This window comes from Echinops telfairi, unplaced genomic scaffold (genome assembly GCF_000313985.2).
Source record: "Echinops telfairi isolate 266 unplaced genomic scaffold, ASM31398v2 ScPeMD7_7469;HRSCAF=8507_1, whole genome shotgun sequence".
Lineage (NCBI taxonomy): Eukaryota > Metazoa > Chordata > Mammalia > Afrosoricida > Tenrecidae > Echinops > Echinops telfairi.
This window is the reverse complement of record NW_022111373.1, coordinates 75,000,638-75,013,223: the sequence shown is the minus strand read 5'-3', so window position 1 is coordinate 75,013,223 and position 12,586 is coordinate 75,000,638. Positions and strand designations below refer to the sequence as shown.

At 40.3% G+C, this 12,586-nt stretch overlaps 1 protein-coding gene across 1 annotated transcript in view; it reads left to right on the top strand.

Annotated features, from left to right (window-relative positions):
- IQGAP2 (IQ motif containing GTPase activating protein 2) overlaps nt 1-12,586 on the top strand; it is a 291,748-nt gene that overhangs the window by 133,930 nt on the left and 145,232 nt on the right. The window contains 2 exon segments of the mRNA XM_004703528.2: nt 11,980-12,047; nt 12,352-12,465. Coding sequence (XP_004703585.1) covers nt 11,980-12,047; nt 12,352-12,465 — 182 coding nt within the window.

The window sequence follows — 12,586 nt, the reverse complement described above, 5'->3', positions numbered from 1 at the left end:
ACTGTATGTACATAGATCTATTTCCCCCTCATCGTATATCAATATATTTACATCTGTATATGCCTGTATTTAGATCTCTGTAACTTCCCTTTGCCTTCTAGTTCTTTCCTCTATTTCTTTGTAGTTTCCTCTTGTCCCACTGTCATGTTCAGCCTTCATTTGGGTTTTAGGAATTCCTCTTGGTTACATTGTCCTTGATCCAGCCCTGCCAGACCTCCTACACCCTCCTTGCCACTGATTTTGGATCACTTATTGTTCCCTTGTCCCTGGGTTTGTTAACACCCACTTCCTTTCCCCTGCCTCTCCCTCTCCCATGTCCCTGGATCTGTCATCCCGTTGTTCCCTCTTCTGGCTTGTTTATACCGCCTATCCCTTCCAGGTAGACATGCAGCAACAACAATATGCACCATCACAAGACCGAGTACAAGGAAGTAACAATAGAAAATAAAACAATAGCTACAACAACAACAACAACCCTATAAATAGTTCAGGGCCTATTTGTTGTCCTTTACGAGTGCTTTGCCCTGGCCGCATATCTATCCCCGGCATTCCCTGGGGGCTTCATTTCTCTGCTACCCCTGCTGCTCTGCTGCACGCCCCCAGTGGCTGGCTTCAGTGTAGTCCCACCCATTTTTTAATTGAATTGTTTGTCATTTTGCTGTTGAGATGTTGAAATTTTCTATACATTTCAGAGATTACCTTTATCCAATGTGTCATTGCCAAAAATAAAAGTAAAGCAATTTCCTACTAGGTGGGTGCTCTTTTTCAATGTTTGGGTGAAATCTTTTGATGCAATAAAAGTTTAATTTTAATGAGGTCCTAGTCATTCATATTATGTTTTTCATTATGCTTCTTAGACTATTTGTGGATGTATGAGGTCTCTTAAGTTTGAGATATGGCCCTGTTTCATTCTTCTGCAAATGGATATCCTTCCCCCCACCCCCATAAATCATTTTAGTTGGGGCTCTTACAGTTCTTATAACCTTTCATATGGATATCCATTTTTGCCAGTATGATTTGTTTTTTCTGACTTGTTGCTGTTTCATTGATTTTTCCCCCCCAAAAGTTTCATTGGCACATAAGTTGCATATCATATGATTTAATAGTTAAATCATTCAGTCATATCAAGGAGAATTGTACAATCATTACTGCATCAACTTCAGAGCACCCCCCACCCTTCCCTCCACCATAGTTAAATTGCCTTTAAAAGGAGTTATGCAATCACAATCCATTCTAGTGCCCCCTCCCGCTTTTGTCTTCCTTATTTACTCCCCAAATCCCCTTTCCCTCTCTATCACCTACCCCTGCATTTCCTCTAGCCCCTTGTGTCAGTTATTATCATTATTATGCATTCACTCCTCCTGTGCTTCACAGCTGGGAAACTCAACAGAAAACAAAAAGTAAAATAGCCCTAACATGATAAAATCATAATCGTGTAAAGGAAAAAATACAAATAATGTGTAAGAAGGAAAAGACCCCCATCAATATTCAAAAGACACTCTCTCTTCCCCATTTAAGGAGTGTCAGCCCTTTGTCAAAGATCAACGGTCCACCCCTAACCCTCCTACGTTCCCCCCACCCCGAAGGGGATGAATGGCAGAAATGTGGGTGAAGGGAGATAACGGGCAGTGTAAGATACGAAATAATATTAACAATATATGGTTGATCAAGGATTCACGAGAGTGGGAGGGTGGGGGAGGAGCTTATACCGAGGGCTCAATGATGATGTTTTGGAAATGACGATAGCACCATGTGTGCAAATATGCTTGATACGTAAGAGCTGTGGGAGCCTCCAGTCGAGTGATGTTTAAAAAAAATCAGCTATCCTTAGGTGAGCGGGTTTACATCTGGGTTCCCAATTCTGTTTAGAAATGGTCTATGTGTCTGTCATTGGTCTGTGGATCTGTTTTAAGATCAGGAAGTTATAAGCCTCCTGCTTTGCTCTTTTTCTTTTGTTGTGCTTTGCTTATTCAAGGCCTCTTCCTACATAAGTTGGAGATTAATTTTTCCATCTCTTTGAAAAATGATGTCAGCATTTGGGTTAGGATTGCATTGTATCTGTAACTAGCTTTGGATATTTTTGACATTTTCACAATGTTAAATCTTCTTATCTATGGGCATAGTCTGTTTTCCCATTTATGTTAGTCTCTTTTGGTTTCTTTTTATTAAATGAAAAGAGTTTATTCTACAAAAGAGAAAATTATTTTTAAAATCACAAAGAAACATTTCTCTTTTTTTATTCTATAACTATTCAAAGAGTGCTATCATAATGGATAGCCAAATGTTTTTAATAGTTAATTGGGATATGTTTCACGTATCATACAAGTTAGTCTTTCAATCATATTAACAGGATTTGTGTAATCATCACCACAGTCCATTTTAGAATATTTCCTCTCGTACTCATTGTTGTTAGCTCCCCATTTCCACCCTCTCTCCCCTGCAATACCTGTAGGCCATTACCAGTCCAGTTACTGTCTCTACCTATCCTGGATTTCATATACAGAAAATACACAAGACACAAACAAACAAACAACAATAACTAGACAAAAGATTCTTTTGGTTTCTGATAAAAGTATTTTGTCATTCTCTTTGTATAGATCTTTGTTTCTCTGGTGACATTTACTCGTATTTCATCTTTTGGGTGGCTCTTGGAAGTGGTACTGTTTTCCTGATTTGCTGTCAGAGTTCTCTTTGTTAGTGAAAAGAACACTGACCACTTTTTGTATACTAGTCTTGTACCCGACATGTTGATAAATCTATAAGTCAAATAATTTTCTTGCCGAATCATTGGAATTTTTTATGCATAGGATCATATAATCTGAAAATAAAGTTTTTTTGGTTTTTTTTCTTTGCTTAATTTCCTTTTTGCCTTATAGCCCTGGCTAAGACTTTCAGCAGAACGTTGAATAAGAATGGGGACAAAAGGCATTCTTGTCTGGTCCCCACGCACCAGGAGAACACTTTCATTCTTTGTTGAGACTCACGTTGGCTGTTGATTTTGCATCTATGCCCTTAATGATGTTGTAGAATTTCCCTTCAATTCCTATTTTGTCGAGTGTTTTCATTAGGAATTGGTGTTGAGTTTTGTCAAGTGACTTATCTGCATCAATGATAAACTGATGCTCTTCCTTTATTTTATTTCTGTGGGGGATTACATCAATCATTTTTCTAATGTTGAACCATCCTTGCATACCTGATATGAATCCCCCTTGGTCATGATGTTTTTGGGTTATTGGGTTTTTTTTGATATGTTGTTAGATTCTCTTGACTAGGATTTTGTTGGTATTTTTTGCATCTATGTTCATAAAGATACTGGTCTCTAATTTTCCTTTTTCATGTTGCATATGCCAAGTTTTGCTATCAGTATTATGTTCACTTCGTCAAATGAATTTTGAATTGTTCCACCCTGTTCTTTGCTCCAGAATATTTTGAGTAGAATTGGTTTCAGTCCTTCACTGAATGTGCGTGGTAGAATTCGTGAATAAAACTGCTTGGGATATACTTTTGGGGGGAGTTGTTAAATGACAGGATCAATTTCTTTTTGCTTAAATGTATCTTTTCAGATATTCTGAAAAGATTCTTCAGTCGATGTTGGTGTTGGTAGATAGTATGGTTTCCAAATATTGGCCGTTTCTTAAAGGTTTTCTAATGTCATGGAGTGCTGTCTGCTATTACCTGCCACTTTCCTTTCAGATACACTCTTGTGGTGTGGCTCATTTCGTTTCTTATCTGCGCTGTTTGCACCCTCTCCTTTTCCGCTCGCTATATTTGCCACTGGTTTTTCAGTTTTTGTAGCATTGCTTTTACAAACAAGCACACAGAGGCCCTGAGGCTTCAGCTCCCTCAGCAGCACAAGAGTGCTTGACTGTTTTTGTGTGATAACAGGCATGCTACTTCACACAGAGTGCTTCCTTGTGTGTGGGAAGTGTTGGTGACATGAATTCCACAGCTTCCTTGGGAATGCTTTCAGTCCTTGGGGTTAACTGGGAGGCAATCAGCGTGCTTAATAAATTAAGTCTTGACGAGCCTACGTGGAATCTGTATGTTTTATACTGGACACTTAAAAAAAAGACTAAGATTCTAGTTTTGCTCTATGTATTCTAGACACTGAATAGCTCATTTGACTTTTAAATGTTTCAGAAGGAACGGCTTGCTGTTGCTGAGTCTTCCCAGAGTGGGAATCCTGGATCTATGTGGTTTCCTAGTAAACATTTGAAACCCTGGGTGGTGCAAAGGGTGGATACACACATCTGCTTACTAACACATAGGTGGTTTGAGATGGGGCTGCAGAAGAAAGGCCTGGTGTTAGAGTAAACCAGCTTCTAACATCCATAGGGGTCCATAGGAGAAATTGTATGGTTATAATATATAAAGATCATAGTAAAGTCATAGAAGACAGGAGAGAAAGTAAAATAAAGGAGTCAGACACATTTTACAGTACCATGCTCACCTCCAGGACAGCCATGATCTCAGCAGCCAGGTCCACGCAGAGGGCAGGAGAGGGAGGGAGAGGGAGCAGGGAAGGAGGGAGAGGGAAGGAGGACCAGAGGAGAGAGCAATTTATTTCTAACCAAGGCCTATATATCTTTGGGGGCATGCAAGCCCCCTGAAACAGGTAATGACCAATGTCACAGGAAAGGGTTGTACCACAGATAATACAGCGATAGGAGGGGGGCAATCTAGCCGTGTACATGCTACAGGAAGAGGAGGGATTAAAGGTACACGTGTGACAAGACAGGTGGATCCTAGATTCATGATGGCAGCCTAACCTTGATTGACCTTAATCTGGAGACTTGATTTATTCTACATTTTCCAGGGAAAGCAATCCACTGCCTTTAACAGAAGGTAGTGAGGCTCACCTATGGGGAGACAGACAAAGGGGTCTGCTTGCTCTGGGTGGCTGATGTCTTCAGGGAGAGAACTTGACAATCATTTACCATTAGTTGTAAGCAGTGTCTTAGGTCTGACATCTATCTGGGGGAGACAAGCTGGGGAAAAGCCTTTTTATATCCCACAGCCTGGCAATCTGCTTCTGAGAAATGGGGCATTGCAAGCCTGGTGGAGCACACATTTCTACTCTGAGTCGACTCACGGCAACTGGTCCTGATAGTGAACATTTGCCCTTTTTATGAGCAATCTGCTTGGATGGCACTGCCTCATAGGGAGTAATTGTGAAACACTCACATGTTACAAAAGTGACCTGTTCAAGCTTCAGCATAAAAATCAATAACCATCTGAACATTGACGCCAAATAGAAATTGTGCACTAAAAATAAATAAACATTTCATGGTAGAAAATACGTATAAGCAAGTGAGAGTCCACCCTGATCCATATTAGCATAAGTAGACCGTGATTTAAATTAAATTTAAATGTGGACTCCTGATCCATGTTGGGAGATCAGTTGTCCTCCCAATTGAAAAAAACAAAAAATGACTTCTTAGCACCATCTTGTGGTAGCTTATAGTTAGACCAAGAGGTTTGCTGCTGTGAGATTTATATTCATTTTACAGTGTATAGTGGTGTAACAAAAGTGGAATTGGAAATAGCCATCTAATTTCGTATTTTAACAGCTTTGTTGGCACATACTTCACAAACCATTTGACTTGATAGTTCAGTCATATCAAGAAGAGTTGTACAATTACGATCAATTTTTGAACATTGTCTTCATTCTTATACTCATCGTTATTAGCTCCCCCAAACTTCCCTGTCATATGCCCAAGGAGCCATTAATCCAGTTACTGTCTATATAGATTTACCTATCCTGGATTTCATATACTGAAAAACATTACAACAATAACAAAAACCTAACAAAGTAAAACAGAGAAACCTCAATAGTAAAGAAGGCAGAAAATATAAGAACAGATTTTAAGTGGGTCAAAAGAGAAATCACTGGTAAGGTGTTAAATGTTAACCTAAGTGCATCTGTAAGAATCCACTTTCTAATGCATTCATCATGATAGCAAGGCTGTTCCCATCCCTGGGCTGTGCTCAGAGGCGTAATCCATGTATTTTTCCCTTTCTCGCCTCCTTTTTTTTTTTTTTTTTTACTGAAATAACTATAACAAGGGTCAAAATTGAGATCAAATGATAATATATTACTTCTTAACTAGCATGTCTGCCAGAATTGACTTGCAATGCCCTCCCTGTCTGATGTTAATAGTCATGGTAAGCAGACAGAGAGCACTGTAATTTCTTTAGCATCCCAGTGGGCAGTGATTGAGACTTTAGTGCACAGGTTTTCCATTCACGTTACAAACAAACCTGTGCCTTGTGGCAGCCAAAATACCTTTCTTTTAGGGACAGCATTGTCGCAGTGTTTCCAACCGGTGGCTAACTGAATAACGCGGTGATATTGTGAAAACATTTGCATCAAGATCATTGATTGAACACAGCTGTCACACCTGCTATCCAAAAAGGCTGCGAAGTTAAAGTGATCAGTTTTTTCAAAGTCCTTATAATAAAAATGCCATCTTCTGACCAGAAATTGGAGCAACCCCTGACAGAGCAAACCGATGGGATTGAATTGGTTGGAAAACAGCCAGGAAAGGCCATGGTCCTAAAAAAATAAAAAAACAAAAAGCCCACCAGTGAATTCAAGAGAGCTTAGGTGTCCAAAGGATTTCTCCAAGCAGAGACAGCAAAGGGAAAGGAGACCTTCAAGGCACGCCATTACCTGCTTGTTCCCCACCATGCCAGGTGGCAAATAGCACTCAAGAGAGCCAAAGACCTCAACAAGGGCTAAGGAGCCCTTAACCTAAGATGGCACAGCACAATCCTTCTCCAGCCGGGACTCTGGAATACAGATTACCTGCTTCCAAAGTACCGTAGAGGAACAAACGGGAGACACTGAAGGGTAAGAAGGGATAACCAATCTGCTCAGTCCATTCTGACACAGCAACCCTGAAGGACAGGGTCGAATTGACCCTGTGGATTTCCAAGACTATAAAACTCCTAACAGAAGTAGAAAGCCGCATCTTTCTCCTGAGAAGCAGCTGGTGGTTTTGAACTGCTAACCTTTGGTTGGTAGCCTAACGTGTAACCACTATGGCACCAGGGCTCCTCTTTTCAAGTAATGGGAACTACAAAATGCGCAGAATTAAAAGAGTTCATGTAAATCTATAGATTAATTCTAATAAAGTGATGTCATTTAAGACACGATAATGCTGGAGACCCAAAGCCTATCTATAGACAAGTGGAGATCCCCTCACAGAAAGGTCACAAGGAAGGGACGAGTCAGCCAGGGTGCAGCACAGCACCGACAAAACACAGAACATTCCTCTAGTTCTTTAATGCTTCCCCGCACCCCACTATCATGACCCCAGTTTTACCTTACAAATCCAGCTAGACTGGAGCACGTACACTGGTACAGATAAGAGCTCTTGACACATGGAATCCAGGACAGATAAACCCCTCGGGTACAGTAATGGGGGTAGCAATACCATAAAGGTAGGGGGAAGGTGAGGGGAGAAGGGGGAGTAAGGGGGAACTGATGACAATGATAGATGTAATACCACCACCACCCCTGATCCTTAAAGGGGACAAACAACAGCAGAAACATGGGTGAGGGGAGACAGCAGGCGGTATAAGATATGAAAATAATATTAATTTATAATTTATCTAGAGTTCATGGGGCGTGGGGACAAGAGTTGATACCAAGGGCTCAAGTAGAAAGAAAGTGTTTTGAAAATGATGATGGCAACATATGTGCAAATATGCATGATACAGTTAATGTATAGATTGTTATAAGAGCTGTAAGAGACACCAGTAAAATAATTTATTTAAAAAATGATAATGCATCCATAAGTGATCAAGTATTTATTATTGTATCACTTCAATTACTTTTTTTAATTGAATCATTTTATTTGGGACTCGTACAACTCATCAAAATCCATGTATCCATCCATTGTGTCAAGCACATATGTACATCTGTTGCCATCATCATTCTCAAAACATTTGCTTTCCACTCCAATTACTTTCATAATACCTGATTTACTTTTTCTTCTTCCCATTTTACAGCTAAATTTAAAAACACACCTGAACTATTTTACAAAGTAAACTATAAAAATAATTCAGTGTGAGAAACTTTAAAAATGTGGCCGTAATATTTAAGCAGGAGATAACCATAGAATGTCTTTAATGGCAATTTTCCCTCAAGTATTTAATGCAGATGCCTAGTGGCACCATCGGGAAAACTTTGGACTGTTAACCACAGAGTTGGTGTCTCAAACCCACTAGTCACTCCAAAGGACAAAGATGAGGTTCTCTGCTCCAGTAAAGTTTTACAGTCTTGGAAACCCTATATGGGGTGATTATAAGTCTTTTGGGATCTTGAATGTATATTCCAAACCAACTGCTTTTAAGCCAATTCCAAGTCACAGCATCCTTTGGACAGAGTAGAACTGCCTCATAGAGTGTCCATGGCTGTAAATCTTTAAAAACAGATAGCCACATCTTCTTCCTGTGAAGTGGCAGGGGGGTTCGAACCACCAACCTTTTTGTTAGCAGCCAAGTGCTTTAATCACTACACCAGCTGGGGTCTTTTTTTTAATGTGCATAAGAAGATGTCAAAAACTTCATAGGAAAATATAATTAAAATATAATTAATCTATGAACTTTGCAGAAACTCCTTGTATTATTTAAATTTCTTGCCAAATTTTAACCAACTTTTATACTTGTATTTTTTATCAAAGTCTAAGCTATTCAGTATTCATATCCTTAGTATAGCTGTACCTTCTTTCCTATACAATGCTGAGATAATCTAGAATTTTAGACCCCACTCCCCAACCCCAACCAAAAAAACCCCCTAAAAGCAGCATCCAAATTCACTGCATGGGGTCAAGTGATGGGGAAGATGGGGGATGAAGTGTGTTGCATGAGGCAAGGACATGAATTTGAGGGAGCCAGAGAGTGAAGTGCTAAGGGTTGAGTTGTGTCCCCTGCTCCAACATCTCTTGCTTTGGCGCGGCCATGATTTCCTATGGTTTGGCAGTTATGTGATGTTGTAGTTTGTTCATATCTGTTTGTTATAGCCATTTACTGTGTTATATTTGTTATAGCATCACTAGATAACTGTCTTTCCTTAACCCCCAAATACTTTTATTGGGGGTTCTTACATCTCTTATCCCAATCCATACATTCATCCAGTGTGTCAAACACATTTTCTGCCTCATCATTTTCAAAGCATTCTCTTCCCACTTGAGCCCCTGATATCAGCTCCCCATTTCTTCCTACTCCCTCCTCCGGCCGCCATCCCTCACAAACCCTTGATAAGTTATAGATTATTATTTACATATCTTACAATTGTCCTCCATCGCCCTTCACCCCCTTTTCATTATTCGTCCCCCTGGGAGGAGGTTGTAGATTGATCCTTGTAAGCCATTCCCCCTTTTCTCCCCCCACCCTCCTCTAATACTCCTGGTGTCTCTAATCTTCTCGTTGTTGCCACTGAGGGGTTTATCTATCCTGGATTCCCTGTGTTGCTGACTCTTATCTGTAGCAGTGTGCATGCTGTAGTCTAATCTGATTTATAAGGTAGAATCGAGGTCATGATAGTCGGGGGAAGGAAGCACCAAAGAACTAGAGGAAAGTTGTGTGTTTCATTGGTGCTACACTGCACCCTAGCTGGCTTCTCTCTTCCCTGTGACTCCTCTGTGAGAAGATGTCCAATTGTCTACAGATGGGCATTGAGTCTCCACTCCATGGGTGCCACCCCCCTACCCCCACCCCGCATTCACATTAGGTATGATTTTGTTCTGGGTTGTAGATGCCTGATACCTGATCCCATCAAAAGACCATCTCTTTTTAAGAATACAATTTTCAACATATATATTGAAAGTGAAGTTATTACTGTTTGTATATTCTTAAAACCTGACAATTTAGTTTGTAGGAATGTGTTTATATCTGTATATAATTAGGTTCACTACAGCATAATTTGCAATAATGAATAATTAGTGATAACATAATTTTTAGCAACTAATTAAATAATTTATAGTATATTTGTGTTATAGAATGCCAAAAAAAAAGAATGCCAGTAAGCTTATAGGAAAGATGTATCCAGAAATACAATTAGAAATGATTTATATTTTAAATGTTTTGTGTTGAACTCTGGATATCTAGATAGTGATTTTCAAGGTAATATTATCAGCCATCTCATGCTTTTTTGTGACTCTTTGAGTTTTAAATTTGATCATTTAAATTTTCTAACTGATTTTTTAAACAGAAATGGTCAGAGAAAGTTCAAGTATGCTAGCTACTTCCATTGACTAGACCATTTAAGGATTTTTTTGAATACCGTCCAAAGGCTAGCTGTTAAGTTATTTTATGTGTCCTGATGACGTCATTTCTCAGATCAGGTCCTCAGGTTGTGTCATGTCACCATCCGAAGTGAGAGATTTCAGGTCATCACGATCGTTCTCAGTTCATTTCCCCACATGTAGCAGTTGCTGTCCAGCGCCGTGTCACTCGTGGTTTCCCCAGGAGTTTGCGGTTAGAATGGTCCCCATAGCTCTCAATCGCTGGGTGTTTAGAAGCAGGTCCCCAGGCCTTTCCCCCAGGCACCTCAGGGTGGACTCAGACACCTAACCCTCCGGCTAGTAACCAAGCGTGTAACTGTTTGTTCCACCTCGAGACTGCACCCCACATGCGCTATTTGGTAAATGTTACCTTCTAATTAAAATATCACAAATTCTAAACCTCAGTGCAAAATTGTAAATAGTGAACACAGAATTTTTAACTGAGTCTCTAGAAGGAATCTTGGGGGTGACACTGGGAAGACGACTGGAAATATAAGACAGAAATTATGGCTTAGTAGTTGCATAGAAATGGCCACTTGACCACATAGGTTCATCTTCTTTGGTAAACTTGAGATGCTAGCCCTCATTTTTTCAGGTATGGGTAGGTAATACTTGTCATTTGTGTTAGTCTGGGTAGACCAGAGAAATAAATCCAGAGACAGTCATATGTATATAAGAGAGAGTTTTATATCAAAGAGTAATTCTATATTAAAAAGAATCCCAACCCAGTTCAGAACAAGTCTGTAAGTCCACATATCCGATATCAGTCTGTAAATTCCTCTTCAGACTCATGCAACACACGCAATGATGCAGAATGCAGGAAGATCACAGGCCTGTGGGTGAAAAGTCTTGTGGATCCAGTGGCAGTGGAAGCATTTCTAGGGCTCTGGCTGCCATCAGTGTGACTCCATGTGGCTTGTCATTAGGATTGTGTAGCAGAGAGAGTGTGTGTCCCGTCTCCAGGGAGGAAGACCGGAATTCCCAAAATCCTCATGAGAAGACCATGCCCACACAGAGCATCATTAGCTATGACCTAATTGACAGGCTAGACTCTACCCCTTCGCACAAGTTGACAGATTATGTAACTGCCACACCATTGTCACTACCTAAGGGACTTTTTTGTTTTGATCTATACTGTTAACTTTCCATCTTCCACTTAGCAATATGCGCACGTTATGATTTATCCTCAACATCACCCATCCACCAATAATTCTCTCACCATTCAAATTAGTGTTCCAAAAAGGTTGAACAAATGTTTTCCCAAAGGCTGTATAATACTTGGAGGAGTATTGAAGAGGAGAATCTAATTCAAGCTATTATTTCACTAAAATTAGGATCCTATAAGGAATACCCAAAGAAACAATGACTCTTCTTAGGTTCCCTGCCGTTTTGTGCTGGCTGTGTCTCTTCATCCCCTGCCAGTAGGTGTGTGGGCGGACAGAGAGCGAGTTGGCTCTGTGGAAAGACTGTGCACTGCAGAAGACCCATCTCTGAGGCTTCGCGGGTTCTAGTCCTGGCTCCACAGGCACTTGCCTGGGGCCTCTGGTTCGTCATCCATAAAATGAATGATTCAGATGAGATGATCCATGAGATCCTTCTCAGATAAAAACACACTAATGAACAACAACAAACCCCCTAAACATGGGTGGTGATAAAGCTTATGCTGACTGCTCATTTTGTCTTTCAGTTTGTACCTGTTCAAACTGGGAATCGCACCCCAGATCCAGGATTTGCTGGGCAAAGTAGACTTCACAGGTACTGCTCATTATGTATTTACAACTGCTTTATACGCGTATTAAGAAAATTCACCAGGTATTTGTGGGGCCCCTCTCTCCTCATCTTGAAAGAAGAGGAGGAAATGTACTTATACTTAATTGCGTTCCCTTCCCCCACGTTTGAGAAATGAGAAACTGAAGCTGGTTTCTTCTGAAAGCTCTTGTTCCTCAATGGCCCCGCCTTCTCATGCAGGCATTTCTGGGCGCGAATATCATCACTCTCATCTCCACCTCTGTCTGTGGTTTTCTTTGAGATTCATACTGTTTTCGGTTTTTGCTTGCAGAGGAAGAAATCAGTAATATGCGAAAGGAACTTGAGAAATATGGAATACAGATGCCATCTTTCAGCAAAATAGGAGGTATTCTGGCCAATGAACTGTCCGTGGATGAAGCTGCTTGTAAGTCTGTTTAAAACCCAAACTTATGAAACTGTTTGCTCGGATAATTAATTTTTTTAAACAATTCCAAGCTTGCCTTTCTCTTGAGACTCGCCTAGACTTTAGATGTTGCTTTTGGTGA